Source organism: Rhinolophus sinicus, chromosome 4 (genome assembly GCF_057876585.1).
Source record: "Rhinolophus sinicus isolate RSI-liver-muscle chromosome 4, RSI-T2T, whole genome shotgun sequence".
Classification (NCBI taxonomy): Eukaryota; Metazoa; Chordata; class Mammalia; order Chiroptera; family Rhinolophidae; genus Rhinolophus; species Rhinolophus sinicus.
The window spans coordinates 101,665,965-101,682,959 of record NC_142504.1 but is presented as its reverse complement, the minus strand read 5'-3'; the positions used below and the strand labels follow the sequence as shown (position 1 = coordinate 101,682,959).

The following is a 16,995-nucleotide window of genomic DNA, read 5'->3' as shown; positions in this document are numbered from 1 at the left end:
TACATATATAGTGAAATGATTACCACAATAGGTTTAGTTAACATAAATCATCTCATATAGTTACAATAAAAAGAAACGAAAAAACTTTTTGTGATGAGAACTCTTAGGATCTACTCCCTTAACAAAATTCCTATATATTATAGAGCAGTGTTAATTGCAGTCATTATGTTGTACATTACATCCCTAGAATTTATTTATATTATGACTGGAAGTTTGTACCTTTTGACCACCTTCCTCCAATTCCCCCCTCCCCAACCCTGCCTCTCATAATCACAACTCTGATCTCTTTTTCTATGTGTTTGGTGTGTTTTTGTTTGCTTGCTTGTTTGTTTTCAGATTCCACACATAAGTAAAATACTACAGGATTTGTCTTTCTTTCTCTGACTTATTTCACTTAGCACAATGCCTTCAATAACCATCCATTTTGTTGTAAATGGTAGGAATTCCCTTTTTTTAATGGCTGAATCATATTCCATTGTGTATATATAGGACAACTTCTTTAACCATTCATTCATTGAGGAACACTTAAGTCGTTTGCATGTCTTGGCTATTTTAAATAATAGCTACCAACATGGGGGTGCAGATATCATATCCAGTTAGTGTTTTCATTTCCTTTGGATATATTCCCAGAAGTAGAATTGCTGGATCATATAGTAGTTCAATTTTTAATTTTTGAGGAACCCCCATACTGTTTTCCATGGTGGCTGCACCAATTTACAACCTCACCAACAGTGCACAGGGTTCCCTTTTCTTCACATCCATACCAGCATTTGCTATCTCTTGTCATTTTGATGATGGATGGGCATTCTAACAAGCGTAATGTGATATTTCATTGTGGTTTTAATTTGCATTTTAATTTATTTTGAATGTTCACCGTAGTCATGCTGCCAACAAAAATGGTATAGGGCAATTCCTAACACAGAATCCAAAACTATTTTATAACAATCCCACAGGAAAAGAAAGGCAATAATAGAATGATTCAAACCTTTCAGAGTCCTGAAGAGGATGGGATCAGAGAGGGGCCCCACTCCTTTCACATTTCGTGCTTGAATTCGAAAGTAATACATAGTGTCAAGGTTGAGATCCATGATTTGATGAGTAAGCCGATCACCACTGATTGTTTCCATAATCCAGTCATCAATTGGTATGTTCTTGTCCAAGGTATAAAACAAGATATAAGCTGCATAAATAGATGAAGGCAAACTTTGCTTAGTGTACTGACTGCATGCTATATGTCTGCTTCCAAACATCTGTGTTTCCCAAATATAATTTGCAATGATTATTATTAGTCCACAATCTATAAACTATAGTATTTGGTTCAGCAAATAATGATTTTTTTCATATTGCAAGGATTAAATAAATAATTGCTTCAGTGTACAGAATCTGAAAATGGAATGAGCCATTAGAAAAAAAAATATATATATATCTGTCATACGTAAAAATGCAAAGTTTCTGCTGCCTATATATTCTGATTATTGGTTTATTCTAATATACAAGCATGAAAAAAACGTAAAACATAGATAACAAGTCTGTATAATTTTCACTGTATTCCAATAATGAAAATAAGTAATGGCTTATACATAAATAATACACTGAAAAGTATAAAAGGCTGTGCATGTATAGTTTTATGAAAATAAATGATCATATATGATTATTATAATATCTCTGTGAGGTTTGCAGGGACACGGTTGCTCTCCTTTCACAGATGATGAAGAAGATGAGGGTGAGCCAAGCTAGGTGGCAAAGAAGCTAGGATAATATCCTCTATTGCCATACTCAAAATCCAACACTATTTTGCTTAATCCACCCCACCTAGGAAAATTTTAAAAAGACAAGGTATTTCTGGATAACTCTAAGTTATTCCATGAATAACTCAAATATTGATAATCTACCATTTGATTGCATCATTTATCCTTTATGTTAAGGGATGCGTTACTTGAATGTTAGTAGGGTACTCAGTGGTGATAGTCTAATATGCACCAACATAAATTGAGGTACCCTTGCAAAATATTCATACTGTAACATTATATTTTGCTGATATGTAAGCTAGTTTTCATTTAAAAGCATTAATTTATAATTTTATATTATACTATCAGATGAAAGTGTAAAAAAGATCATCGTAGGTGTCTTTGTATGTGAATATAGTGCCAGCCACCATCTTTGTCAAAATTCTGCGATTATATCTGTATTAGGCCACAAATATCCCTAGTTCTATTCTTATGCATTGAATACATCCTTTGTGAATTAGATTTTTTAAAAACTGTGTTCTTTCTTTGATTCATTATTTCTTTCCTTTAGTATCCTGCTTGTCCTATCTGGACTGGGGACCTTCACATATAGGTCTTTCAATGGTTATGTCATAGGATTCCCTGACTGAGATTCACTTCCCTCCCAAAATAACCATACACACTACTTACATCTCAGCACAAACTCTTAGTCCAGGAAGACTGCAGTAAGGTCTCCTTACTATGCTTATTCCTACCTCCCTCCTATTCCTCACTCTCTCTATCCAAATCTTACCCATCCATCAAGGTCTAGTTTAAGCTACATCTAACATATGAAACTTTCCTCTACAGTGAGAATTTCTTGTTGTAAACTTTGCAATCCACTTCAATAAAGTATACGAGCATTTACATGATCTTTTAATCATTCATCACTTAATGCCGTAGTGACTTACAGAATTAGGCTTGGGTTTGGGGGATCTGTTCTAGACAATGAACTGTATCTTTCTTCCTTGTGATTCTACAGGATTAAGCAATGCTGCAAACTCCAAGATCCAGAAGTCCATTTCTCTTAAATTCAGATCAATGCTGAAAACTCGTATCTCTTTTGCTTTTGCTTTGACCCTTTCCCGAGTTTGGTGTTTCCCAAATCTGCCCAATCATAAGAATTACCTGGTGGCTGGGTACAAGTTGCAAAACAGATCCCAAGAAAGGGCATTTTGATTTAATACGTGTGGCAGACAGAGACTTTGATAGCCTCCAATTTTCCCCACCTCCTGGTACTCACACCTGTATGTAATCTTTTCTGTCTAAGTGTAGACAGAACTTAAATCTTGCTTTTAACCAATGGAATACAGTAAATGTGATGAACTATCACTGCCATGATTACATTACATAAGATTATAACTTCGGTCTTGCTAGCAGACTCTATAGTCTCTCTCCCTTGTTGGCGTTGATAAAATAAGCTGCCAGATGGAGAAGACCATGTGGTAGGTAATTCAGGATGGGCTCAGATCAACAGCCAGTAAGAAACTGAATCCTGCCAACAACCACATAAACTGGGAGGCAAATATTTCCCCAGTCAAGCCTCAGATGAGACATCTATCTTGTCTGAGACGCTGATTGCTGCCTTGTAAGAGCCCCTGAAGCAGAGTACTCTGCTGAGCTGTGCTTGGATTCCTGACCAACAGAAACAGTGAGATAACAAATGTGGTTGTTTTAAGATGCTGAATTTGTGGTGATATTGCAACACAACAATCAACAGTATAATAGGTTAAATATAACCCCCCAGTAATCTGCACCCCAGATGATTTCTGTGATTCAGCAAAGTTAGGAATCCCTGCTTTCACTGGTATACGGATCTGCTTTTTTTTTTTTTTTTTTTTGGCATTTGTTGAGATATTAATGCTGCAGCTATGAATGTCTTAAGATGCAGAGCTCAGGAGAAGACAAAAGAGCAAGATAAAGAATTCTGCAAAACTTATAAAGGTTGTAAGACTCCGCTTTCTGGTTAATATTAAAATTGGAAGACTATAATTCAAAAGGGATTGTGAAGTATCATTGGATAAAACAGTTGTTTCTGATTCATTGATGTCCATTCATTTATAACTCAGCTTTTATGATCAATATCAATAAAATATCCTAATATTCTTTGAGCCAGAGCAGTTTCCTTTCTTGTCCCCAAAGAATTATATCTATTGAATAGAAGACCCTGGTATTCATAATATTTTTTTTAGCTTTTATTATGTGCATGTCCTAAGAATAAAAACATTCCTTTGGTCAGGAGCCAAATCTTATATTACATTTTATTCTTCAAAAAAACTTATAAAATAGTCTTCACATATAGGTATTGAAACTCACTTATTGAATGAAATCCCCTAGCCAGTAAATATACACGTTTTCCAGTCACGACATTTAATTAAATTGTTCACGTTTTCATGGAGTGTTTTAAGTGTATGATAAACCTGAAAGCTTGAAGAATTGTGTTCCTGTCCCAGGTCAGCTATACTTTCTCATGATTTTCTTCATTTATGAAATGAGAATAAAATATTTACTTTCACTACGTTTTATTTTTATATGTAGAATGTATTGAATTAAGCAATTAAAATGACAGTTATGGGTCAAGTAAGGCTGAAGAGACAAGCATCAAGTTCTGACCAGTTCAAATTGTATTTGAGCAATTTCCTGCTACTGATGGGGAAACCTACCTTGTTTTTGTAAATCTGAGAATGAGATGGGGAATAGAACTATATCATTCAACACTAAAAAAAAGAAATGGCCTTAAAGAAAGCATACAATTTCATTTGGATATGTGAGTTTGGTATGTTTGGAGGATATTAAGTCCATTATGAAAGTGTTACCTAATAGATTTCCATTTAACCACACAGGTTGGAACAAATTCATTGGGATCTCACTGACTTTCTCTACCTATATATTCATTTCTCTCTGTCCAAGTTTCTGTCTTTCTCATCCTTTTCTTTTACATTTTGCTACTTCACTGTTGTCTCTTACCCACCACAGCTGGGCAAATAATGAAGTATTACGTCCTGTCATAGGTTGCAAAACCTGGGATTGTTAACCCACTCGGGCACACCCATATTGGGATAACATTTTTCTAAGTGCATATAAAATGTAACCTCATACATCTGTCATTTTGACTCCACTTATACAAATAGGCAGTTGTAATTCTAGACGCAAAGTATCAGAAAGTGTTCAGTTCTACCTCTCTCCCTCTCTTCTGTCCTCTTCCATACTTCTTGCCACTCATTATTGATTGCCTTCCATGGGCCAATCAGGTAGATGGGCAGTACACGGAAGACCAAGATGACCCCTACCAAAAGGGAGCTCATCCCAAGGAGAGCTTTCAGCTGAAAATAAAATTAATTCTGATAACCATCTATATAAGCAGTTATACAAGGAAGGAAGGAAGGACCCATTTCTTCTTTCTTTGTGGTCAAAAATAACAGGCTATGGATTCAGGAAGACCTGACCTCAAGTCAGAGCTCTAACATTTACTAGCTTTGTGAATTTGAGCAATTTGCTTAATCTATGTATGTCTCAATTTTCTCATTGGAAAATAAGTGGCTGTAAGATAATGCATCTTAAGAACTTAATACATATGGATATTTCTATTATATTATCTTCTACATAGTAACTACTTAGTAAATGCTACAGCTATTCTTTCTTAATATTAATAAATCTTAAGGAAGTGTCATATTTGGAAGAACTGGAACTTTGGTTTCAAGTCAAACAGTATTGAATAGCAATTCAATGATTACTATACTCAGTGAATATTTATTAATTATCTACTACATGTTAAGAATGTTGTAACTGGGGAGAAAGAATCGAACACAATTTGAGACCTGTTCTCATGGAATTTTGAGCCTTACACTACAAGCATTTGGATTTCTCTCATGATTATATATATGGAAAAGAGATGAAGAGGAAGAAGTCAAGATGATGAAGTTTACAACTTATGCAACTGTGTGAACTGTGGAGGCTTCTGAAATGATGGGAGTAAGAATATTTAGACACATAGCATTTCAGTGTGAGTGCCCAGCTCGGTCCACACTCCTGAATGGTCTTACAACCTATTACAGAACATGATAGTGCATTATTTAGCAGGTTATGGTGGGAGAGAGAGAGAGAGAAAGAAAGTAGGGTAGAGAGATGGATTAAGGAATAGCATGAGATACCGATAAGACAAGCAAAGGGAAATGTGCAATATAAGGTAGTACATATATATTCAGTACTCCTTGGATGGAGATACAGATTTCAGAGTCATACATTTGTGCTCACTGAAGCCCTGGCAATCGTATAGACTCTTTTTCAGAGGAAGTAACAAAGAGAATAAAAAGATGTGCATTCTGGGAGGCAATACTTAAGGAACAGGTGGAAGAAATGTCTGCTAACGAGACTGAACTATAGCCTAGAAGTGGAAATAAAAGTGTTTAGGTGATTTAGCAAAAGTAAAGGAGAGACGAGAATTTCAAGGAAGAGGAACTGGACTAGAGAATCAAATGACACAGAAAAAGCGATTCACCATTAGATAGTAATGATCAAGAAACAATCTCTGAAGACCTGACTCTTCCCTCGCTCGGTGTTAATCGCTGGTCTTAAATAACGTTGGATGCTGCATTTATTTAGATCAATGTATCACAACTCTAGCTGTAGTAAAATCACTTGGAAAATACCATGCTCAATTCCTCCTCAGATAAATTAAACCATAAATCTAGAATCACTGATTTAGACCAGTAGAATACAAATAAATTGGAGCAAAACATAGTGTAATGGTTAAGAGATTGAACCTGAATTTTAAATCCTAGTGTGCAGACAGAGTTGACTCTATCAGGAAGTTGATCCCCAGCTTAACTTCTGAGAGAATGAGCCCTGACCTTTGACACCTCACTCTTCCCTCTGGTAGACTCTGGAATGGGTACAGAGGTTTCCGGCTAATCATGAAATTTCCATTAATGCTTCCCCTGGGGCAAGGCAGCCTTGATGTTATTTATTTATTTCAAGCTGATGCCAGGGCCTTCCTGTATCTGGCCTCTTGTTTCCCCTCTGACCATCCACACATTCCTTTCTTCCTAGCATGTAGGTCCATCTCTTGGGGGCGAGTGGGGAGGCGGATAAAAGAGGGTGGTCTAAGGGGTGAAAGATGTGGAGAACTGAGTGTGCTGCTGCCACCCAGGACTCCATTTCTGTATGTGAGCTCCTTATTAAAATCACGAACCAACAATCTGGACTTGTCTGACTCATTCTTTGGTTTCTCCGCTCCTTCAGCATCTGGGGGCCACTTTACATACATGGCCTTTTCACGGAACACCTAGCTCTGCCACTTCTTGGTTATTTGACTTTGGGAAAGTCAATTACCCCAGAGAAGACCCTTGTCTCTTCATTGCGAAATGGAATAACAGGAATATATAAACAGTTATAATAGTAAAGTGCTTAGAGGAATTCCAAGCATATAATCAATGCTTAACTCATTTCAAACCATGTTCTTCTGAAAAATGTCTGTCCAAATTCTTAAGCTGCCAGTTTATGATTAAGGAATTTAGGCACTGGAATTATCTGGGTCTCCTCCTTTGTCCTCTTTTGTGTGTAATCTTTTTGAAGTGCATATAGTTAAAAATTGACGATCTGGGTTCTATGCAAAGCACATCAGTAAAGCCTCTTCCTAGAATGGATTTCAAATTGGAATAATAATAGCTAATTTGTTTCAGTACTTACTGGGCATCAGGGACTTTTCTCAACACTTTATTATAACACTTCTACAAAAGAAGTTTTTTTAGTATCCTTACTTTATAGATGAGAAAGGGAGACTCTGGAAGGTTAAATCATTTGCTCAGAATTCTCCCTCGGAAGCTTGAGTCCTTAATTCTTAACTCCCCTGCTCTACTGCTGTGTACATACAAAGATTCAGGAAAACAAAGAAACGTAAAGGTAGGAAGGAAGCACATTCCCCCCATGTAAGCACACACCTGTCCTGACACATTGAAAAAGTGCTCACTTTATCCTTTGTACTTCCGTGAGATACCAAGTGTAGTAAATCTGGACCTGCTGTCTAATGGTCTGCTATTTTGAATATTTTATCATCTTATTTTCGAAAAGTAATTTGTTTGAAAGACTCAAAATATGTATGGAACAGAAGGTGTCTTAAGGGATCTTAGTGTTTGCTCTCTGCTGAATTGAGTTGAAATATCTCAAATTGATCACCACAGTTTGGTCTTCATAAATGAACCAGGCTTTTAAAGGTAAGAGGTATTGCCTGCCGTACTTTTACCATACATTGTTAGAGAACACATTTTCAGTAATGGGAAGTATTGAACATACAACTCTAAATAAAATATGTGGACAAAGTTTCTTATACATACATTGTGGTTTTGGGACACTAAATTTTTTGCTTATATTAATTTACATTTCTTAATACTGGGCAGACTTCCATTTTGTTTTCTCTTGAAAAGCAAAATAAAGCTTCCTTTCAGAGTTGTAAATGCATTCTATTATTTACATTGACTATTTGATGAGATTTATTTAAATAAGAGTGGAGAATTCGGTAGTATATGACTTATTTTATCCTTTACCAAAAATACATATTTTTTCCATTAGAAGTTGTTTTGATTTAGAAAACTTCAGTTTTTTTCTCTTAAACTTATTATCTGTTGATTTACCATATGCTTATAAATAACTTTATGAAATAACAGAATAGTCATCATGTAAACCAATCAAAATCTACAAAAGTACTGAAATAGACTAACCAATGAAAATGGATCACAGCACTGAGGTTGGAAAACAAGAAGAAAATTAGAATGAGCCACCTTCCATTTTAAAAAGCCTGGCAGAGTGACAGCTGAGCATATAAGATTTGGGAAAGATTTTTATGTCCCTCTTCTTTTTCCATATTTGTCATCAGCTCAAATGAAAATTCTGTTAGCTATTGCACTAAGAGCAATTTCCTAGAGAAAACAAGTCTTCAATTTAAATTTAAGTCACATTTGGAATTTCCACATTATCTTTTCATTTTGTAAAATTCAGAAAGTAACTCACATCAAGGAAGAGTGTCATCTGAACTATTATTTCCACGCTTATCTCTGTATCACAGAATGACTGAATTACTTTGTTAATTTATAATAGTGCTATCCACCTCTGGTATGCAATAAAGAAAAAAATAAGTGACTTTTACATTTGCCTAACCCAATGGTTCAAGTTAATTCAACTATAATGTGCACACTTTTAGTTATACAATATTTTTCATCATAATTATATGCTATGAAGACATCTATTAAAAGCGTAAAGTGATCATTTAAATGCAAAATCTCTGATAGGACTCTATTATATTTTTCATACTAAATTAACATTACAGGCTTCTAATGGATGCTTTAATTAAGCATTGATGTTATCAGCAATATTTGGTAAAATAAAATCTGTCACTGTGAAATATTCATTAAGTTCAATTTCTGTCAGTCAATATTAAGTGTCTTCTGAACCTTGGGATTTAAATAAGAAGTGAAAAGCTAAGTGAGAAACTAAACAACAACCTGCCCCCTCACCCCCCCCAGACAAATCTCCTTCTTTGTATGCACCATACAAAATACATGGTCATTAGGTGTCTTTTGTGTTTCATGATTTCCAAACAACAGGCTTCTTTGTAGTCATTTGTGCTCAGAGGCAATCCATTGGAAGATTGTCCTAATGTTCCACAGAATGAAAAACCAAAGGTCTATATACCTGAAATACACATCTTTCAGGAAGCAACTCAAATGAAATGAGTATGTGTGCGTATTTGCACGCACCATGCCAAGAATTCCACGGTCAGTTGTGAGCAAGATGAGACAATCAGAAAGGCTAAGGAAGTCAACTGAAATGTTGGGACAGAAAACTAACACACAAAAGGCAGCAGCAGCACATACGAGGTAAGTGATCACAGGCCAAGCAGAGCGACGCTGGAAATTCAGCTAAGGAGCTTACCAGTGATTTTCCCATTGGCTTCCAAAGGAGGCTGCCAGCTCACAATGACAGCACGAGGCTTCCCTTCTCGAGTAATGACTGTCAAATCCTTGGGAGCAGAGGTCGGGGCTGCGAGATGCAACAGAGACAAGGCCTTGTCATTGGATGTGAAAGAAAACAGGCATTTATGGGACTTCTAATCATGATGTTGACACTCAGAATCTATCATGCAGTAGATCATGCTCATTTCACGATTTACAGTTTGTTTCAAGTATTTGAAAGGGATAAGCAAACAAACTTAAAAATACAGAACTTAATGTTTTTTTCATGGAAGTTAAATGACTTCCAAAGGAGTAAATATAGAGAGAAGAGATTATGTGTGATTCTAGAGGAGAAAAGTATAACTGGTATTCTCAAGTGAGCACTACTCTATGAATGTAGGACCCATTACATGAACAAAGAAATGCACACATTTTTTTTTTTTTTTAGATTAGTGACTACATGTCTCTTGGAGACATAATTCTGTTATGATTGTAAGATTTACAAAAGAAAATGTCACCTAATTCTATATTTCCTTTAAAGCACCCCCCCCCCAAAATAAAAAGAATATATAAACTTAAACGCAGGTCAAAACATCTTGCTTAAGTAACATACTAGCTATCTCCTAACAAGAAGGCCAAGAAATATTTGATAATAGAGGAGGTAAGAATTTATGAGGATCTTAGTATCAACCTGGCATGAAATTAGATGGAATGAAACCCTGTATTTCTTAGAGCTACTTTTCCTACAATTTTGAATGGGAGCAGAATTTGTCACACAAAAAATATGCTTCTTTGGTATAAGAATCATTTTAAGCTAAATATTTTTAAGAAACAGCAGTCATGGGCCAAACTCTGAGAACTGAGAAGTCACCCTTTATAGAAGAAATTTATATTTATAAGGGAAATCTCCAGTTGTAAGGGTACCTTCCTTTTTGTACCAGGAATAGGAGAATAACAAAATCTCTAAAAACTCTTTTCAGTGGAGAAGAAAGAGACTTACATCTACAGAACAACCATACCCTTCTTTACTGTGATTTGCCTGATAACCTCCCATAACTAGCCCCCACACCCTAATATCTTCTTTTGGGTTTTGAGGAGATGGTATGTAAGTTGGTGGCTTGGGCCATTCCTGGGTATCGCCTATGTATACAGGAGGGTTATATGTTATTAAGTTTCTGTTTGTTTTTCTCCTGTTAATCTGTCTTTTATTATAGGGTGGGGGTCTCAGCCAAAAATCTAGAAGGGTAAGGGAAAATTATTTTTCCTCCCCTACGCTGTGATCAACAAAATTTTAAATATAATTGTTTAAAAGGAACCCACCGGCTTGAATGGAATCACTTGTGGTAAACCCCACATCAGCAAACCAAGACTTATTTGCAGCTCCAGCCCCTCCCTGGAATGCATCCTTTAACGAGTCAATCTGGAACTACCTGGTCAGCACTAGTGAGGTAATCTGCCTGACAGACTCTTGCTCTTCTCTAAAGAAAGGTGATTTTGCCTGTAATAATCCATTCTTTGCTAGGAATTTCCTGATTTCCCTACCCTTCTGCCTATTAAAGCCTTCCATTTTTTACAGCACCTCAAAACTACTTTCTGTTTGTTAGATGGGATGCTGCCCGATTCACTCATCATTAAACAATACCAATAAGACCTTTAAAATTTACTCAGTTAAATTCTGTTTGTTTATATACTTCAAAGATGGCAGCAAACTGGCCAAGCCAATCCTGTATCTTCTAGGCTTCTTTCCACCTGCTGTCTCGCTTGCTATGCTTTGAAATGCAACTAGGTTTCATTCTAGGTAGCTCACAGTGCTCCAAGTCTTTTATCAATAGACTTTTGAAGTTACCTTTAGTTTGATATAGGCAATTTCAGAACATATCTAAGTTCTATGGTTAGGCTCTGGGTGATTTTCCTGATCTCTGCAAAGAAATGCTTGTGTGTTATAAGACAGGTACAACTTGGTCCTAATTCTGAATTCCTCTTTACTCTTACCATTTCCTTTGGCCCTTCTGTTGCTCATATAGTACAGCATCTAAGCATTATCAATACTCTATTTCCAGTTTCTCTCTTCCCCAATAGAATTCCAACTTGAGGAGACACCAAACATTCACATCTATCCTAAAGAGTTCATTCAAGGTATCTTCTAAGCCACAGAGAGAAAGGTAGTATATAGTCACAAAGTGACTTAGAATATTATACCAAGAATAATAAGGAATTTTCCAATTATGGTAGAAATTAAAAGATCTGTCTTTTTAAGTAGTCAGAATAGCCTGTCTTTTCTTAACTGTGTTAAGATTCAAATTGATACTTATATAGAAAACAGTCGAATGATGATGACATTGCTTCACTGAATCTGTGATGGTATTCAAAAAAGATAAAATGACTCTTCAACTTTAGCTAGCAAAATAATACATTGAAGGGTACGTTATTAAAAAACAACAACAACAACAATCTAACAATTAACCTATTTCAGGTGTTGTGCAAGTTTGTTCATCTTCCTCAAGTCATGTGAATGTTGGTAAATGGGAGATTCTAGTATTAGATTTGATAGCTCAAATATTAAGGATTATCACATAAACCACAAGATATTTCCTCATATTGGGAAACAAGGTGGTCCTGACAACTTTAATGGTCTTTACTGAATCGAGCAGAATGTCTCTAGTCTGCTCCTCTCCAATCTCATGGGTTCTGCCTGGAGTAATCTTTCAGAAATTCTTCATTAACTACCCATCCTCTTTGGATGAAATACAAATAAATAACATTAAATAATGAATACCAGGCCCTGAGGGACTTAGACTTTCTTTTACAGCCTCACTTCCCCTTGTTGTGCCATGAATACTGTGCTCCAGTCACTCTGAAACGTTCATAAGTGGACGTTGAAGACATCTTTCTGATACCTGCTTGTGTATTTTTGCACATGCTGCTTTTTTCCTGTGGAAGGCCCTGGACTGGGTCTCCGATGATACATCCACCCAGCTCAGTCATTATTTCTTTTGTGAAACCTCCGCCTAATTCTCCAGACAGAATTTACATTTGGATCTATTCTGCTCTGATTGTAGCTTGCCCCAAATTCTGTGATATTTCTCATGTTACTTCAGGGTTTTTTAAGACTATTTTTCTCCTGTATTAGATTATAGTTCTCTCAAAGATATAAACTATAATCTCTTTACTTTTGATACCAAGTCCCTATCTCAGGACCTAACAGTTACCAATGAACATTATTGTCAGCTCATAGTTGACGTCTCAGTTGACCAGACAAGCACTGCCCTGTGGTTTGTCGGGTTCTCAATTTTCCCCATGTTTGATTTTCTTTAAGGGCATGAATGGAAGGTAACATTCAAGATGTAGATGATTTCCAGCCATGGAAATTGCACTGGGCATTTGTTATTGGGACTGTCCCATCCGTTCCTCCTTCAAAGAAGCACTTGGCTTTTTCCTTTGGGAAAAATGTCTCTGTGTCATGTGAGCTTCAGGGCTTTCATCCCATTCTCTATTTGGCTGTGTGATTCTCTCTTCTGGGAAAGGGAATATTAATACAAGGAAGAAAAACACATACTGTCAGATCACTGAAGGGACAGACCGTCCAATAGTTACTTCTTCATCTCTAAAGCCTGGGATTATTGCTAGTTCCTATTCTTTTCCAATACCTCATTTTTTCAGGTGTCCTTCCAGTTATTTTTATTTTACTTAAGCTAACTAGAGTAAGATTAAAGATTCATTACCTGGGCAGAATGAAATGTTTTATTTCAACAATTTGCCTGCCGCCCTTATCTCTATGATGAGCAATTTCAGTGCAAGTGCGTACAGGACAGCCCCATACCGTCTTTATGTTATTGCAGAATTAGAAAAGTAAGCCCTAAAGTCATTTCCTTCTCACAGTTACAAAACCTGCAGACATGTGTGAATTACTTCTTGCTTCTCATCATCACCAAGAGATCTCATCCACATGCTATTTACACCTTTCTCCAGATCATTATCTGATTTGACAATCACCCTTCCTACTAACCACATTTCTAAAAGTTAATATCTTTTGGTCAGCAATGGGTCTCACCACTGGTGTCCGTACAAGGTTAGGCAGTTGATGGGAAATCAGTAAGGGTACATTTATCAAGTCAGATGTTGGTGTGCACTTTATGTTTATGAAAGAGAAAATGAATGAATTTGCTTGCTTTAGGAGGAACTTACTACTCCTTCCCTTTCACTCAGGGAAGATCTGGTTTACATTTACTCTTTTTCATCTCATTTTAAGTAAAAAAGGAAGAGTAGGCCTTTATGCTCCCCATAGTACATAACTCATTCAGCTTGTCTTATTCTTCCTAAGAAGGTGTGAACATTGGCCTCCAGGGCAGAATTCTAAGAGAAAGTGTTAATATATGTAACCATGTGAAGTAGAAGAAGAGGATGTTGAAATTCCATCAGACACTCTAGAAAGCTACTTATAGACAGAAGTATCCACAAAAATGTAAATATATAGTGAACTCACTGAGTTAACATAGTAGCCTGAAATAAAAATCAGATCTACAATGATATGGGACAAATTCTAACAGAAAGAGAAATTCAGCTTACCCAGAGAAGAATTTTTTTGTCATATATATATATATATTTTTAATTTGGAAATATGTAGTGTAGTTTATCCCCAAATATAATATAATATATGAAACCAATTAAAAAGCGTGTTAAACCCTGTATTCTTCAGATGTGGAATCTCTGTGAAATATAAATGCCACATACACTGTATGTCTATTCAGGTTATAAACATGATATTTGTGATACATCATACATGTTACTGGTAAAATTTACAGTGAATTGTATTTACCCTAGATGTAAACTATTTCAAATTACATAAGGTTTTCCATTGTGTTTTCTTATTTCTAAAGAGTGAACATGAACACCTGGAAACTTCTTCCCATACCCACCTGAGGTTATTTAGGGTAAAAATCCATGAGACTATCATTATAATGCAATGTTTTATTTTGTATATATCTTTACAAAAACGTAAATACCTACCATGACTGTTGATGAGAGAGACACAAATGCTTTGAACAGAGTTCCATGCATAGATTTCTACCCTTATGAAATGTATCAAAAAGATTTCTATTCAGATCCGCTGAATTAATGCCCAGGTTGAAACCAGATTACTTAAGCCACTGGGGATTCATTTTCTTCTTTTCTAGAGCGGGGAGTATAATATTAGATACGAGTACTATGAACTATAAGCTATAAAATATTATATATATATAAAGGTGTAATTTAGACATCAAAATGCACTGTGCTCCAACTTCCATAGACCCTGGGAAACACCATCACCGAATAGCAAAAGAAGAAATTTTAAAGCCTTTCTTCACATACCTGCTTCATACGTGGTGGCATGTGCAGTCATGCTCCATGTACTTGACCTTCTATTTTTTGTTACCATGACTGAGAACTCATACATTGTGTTTGGTTTGAGTCCTGTGGCAGTGTAACTCAGAGATGTTGTGTCTTCTGACTATACAAGTGGGAAATAAGCAAAGAGAAAAAAAAGAATGAACTCTATCAACTTGGTAAATCAAGACATGTAAAAAGACTATGAAATAAGGCAACAAAAATGGAGTCTAGAAAGCTAGGACACAGCACTTCCTGTCTGTCACCTAGTTTACACTGGCTGATTGTTCATCCAAAATCAGGTGTTACGTTGTTCAAGGCACAGCTAGCTGATATATTTCCCCAAGTGAGGCAATAACCACAGTGACAGGACCAATTCCATTTCCTTCTGTTATTTCCATTTTTAAGATTAATTATCTGCACTGTGACTTTAATTTGAATTTATTTATAATAATCAAAATATTTTTTTGATGTTATACATTTTAGATAGATCATCATGATTACTTTCCACTGAAATTAATTTTTAGAGTTCTGCTTATGATTTCTGAAAAAAGCCTTTATGGTACAAACTTTTAGTCATTTGAGAATCTATTTGGCCACTCTAAAGACAATGGACAAAAGCAATGTTGTGCCTTGTGGTTTTCTTCTTTTGTGCATAGTTCCCATTAAACAGACATTTAAGTATGGTCACTAGAGAAACCGATCAAGAAGGGAACAGCAAACTGGATAAATATTAAAGGATTACACTAGAGTTAATAGTGTCTGTCTTCTGAATTCATTTTTTGTCTTTTAAATAATAGGTTAAATATATTTTAGCAGAAAGTAAATTATCTGTCTTTATTGCTTACTCAAAAGATCAAAATGGTAATGAAGAAAAAACAAGTCAATCTCCCAGGTTAAGCCATATTTTCTATGTGATCAGGCAAATTTAAGACTATTTATGCCTCTTATATATATTAATTTGTGCTTGGTATTTAGATCTTGTTCTTCTTCCAAAGTTAAAAATTTATTTTTACTTTTAAATTTATTATGTTTTATATATATAATAGAGGACATCTCTTTTTCCCCACCTGTGAATGACAATACCTATCTCCTCCCTTACTACTCTAATGTGGTATACATTTTTTCCTTTACTATGAATCCTTCTTTGACTATAGCAATGAAAATCCTATATTTCATTACAAAACCAAATAAATATTTAACTGTAACTCATAACATTTCAATGGGTGGCCCATCTATCCTATTAAAATGATGATCTCATAACTATCTATCAGAAGCTCTGCGTAAAAATAGCTGTAGCAATGTGTGATATAAATAAATGTAAATATACTTTGTAGACTCAAGAAGATGGAATCCCATCAAATAAAACACAAAATGGGCAGCATCTATCTGATATGCTGTTACGTAGCTTGCCCTCCTTCACTAGCATCATGAACACCTCTAAGTCTCAGAGATGGAAATAAGGGGACAGATGGTACCATGAGAAATGTTTCAGCTATGGAAAGATAACACTTTGATAAAACTAGTATCTTTGAGCATAGATACCACTGGCATTTGTGAGGCCACTAAGCAATATTGCCCTTGTTTGTGTTCTAGAATGACACACTTGCCTTACATAAATACCTTCAATGAATTCATTGAGTTTCCTCAGGAAACCCATGGAAAGTTACTGCTCATCATAAATCATTAGCCTAGAAGTACTTTGGAAAATCATAGCCAGTTATATTTGTGAGCATAGAATTCCCTGGGTACTACCTCTCTGAGCCTCAGTTTCCTCATCTATAAAACAGAGGTAACCATAGCATTATTTAAAAAGTGAAATACGTCAAGTAAAACATAGTATCTGGCCCAGAGTATTAAATAAATGTTAGTTATAATGTTTCATGCTTGTCTAATGTGATATATAATTTTAGGCATGT

The 16,995-nt window shown here is 35.6% G+C and overlaps 1 protein-coding gene across 3 annotated transcripts in view; it reads right to left on the bottom strand.

The window, feature by feature from the left end:
* The window catches only part of DCC (DCC netrin 1 receptor), a 1,044,138-nt gene that overhangs the window by 98,335 nt on the left and 928,808 nt on the right, over positions 1-16,995 (bottom strand). For all 3 annotated transcript variants that reach the window (XM_019721869.3, XM_074339961.2, XM_074339962.2), the window contains exons 18-20: positions 15,062-15,200; positions 9,693-9,800; positions 986-1,180 (exon numbers count right to left, since the gene is read on the bottom strand). In XM_019721869.3, the coding sequence (XP_019577428.3) occupies positions 986-1,180; positions 9,693-9,800; positions 15,062-15,200 (442 nt within the window). The remainder of the gene's footprint in view (positions 1-985; positions 1,181-9,692; positions 9,801-15,061; positions 15,201-16,995) is intronic.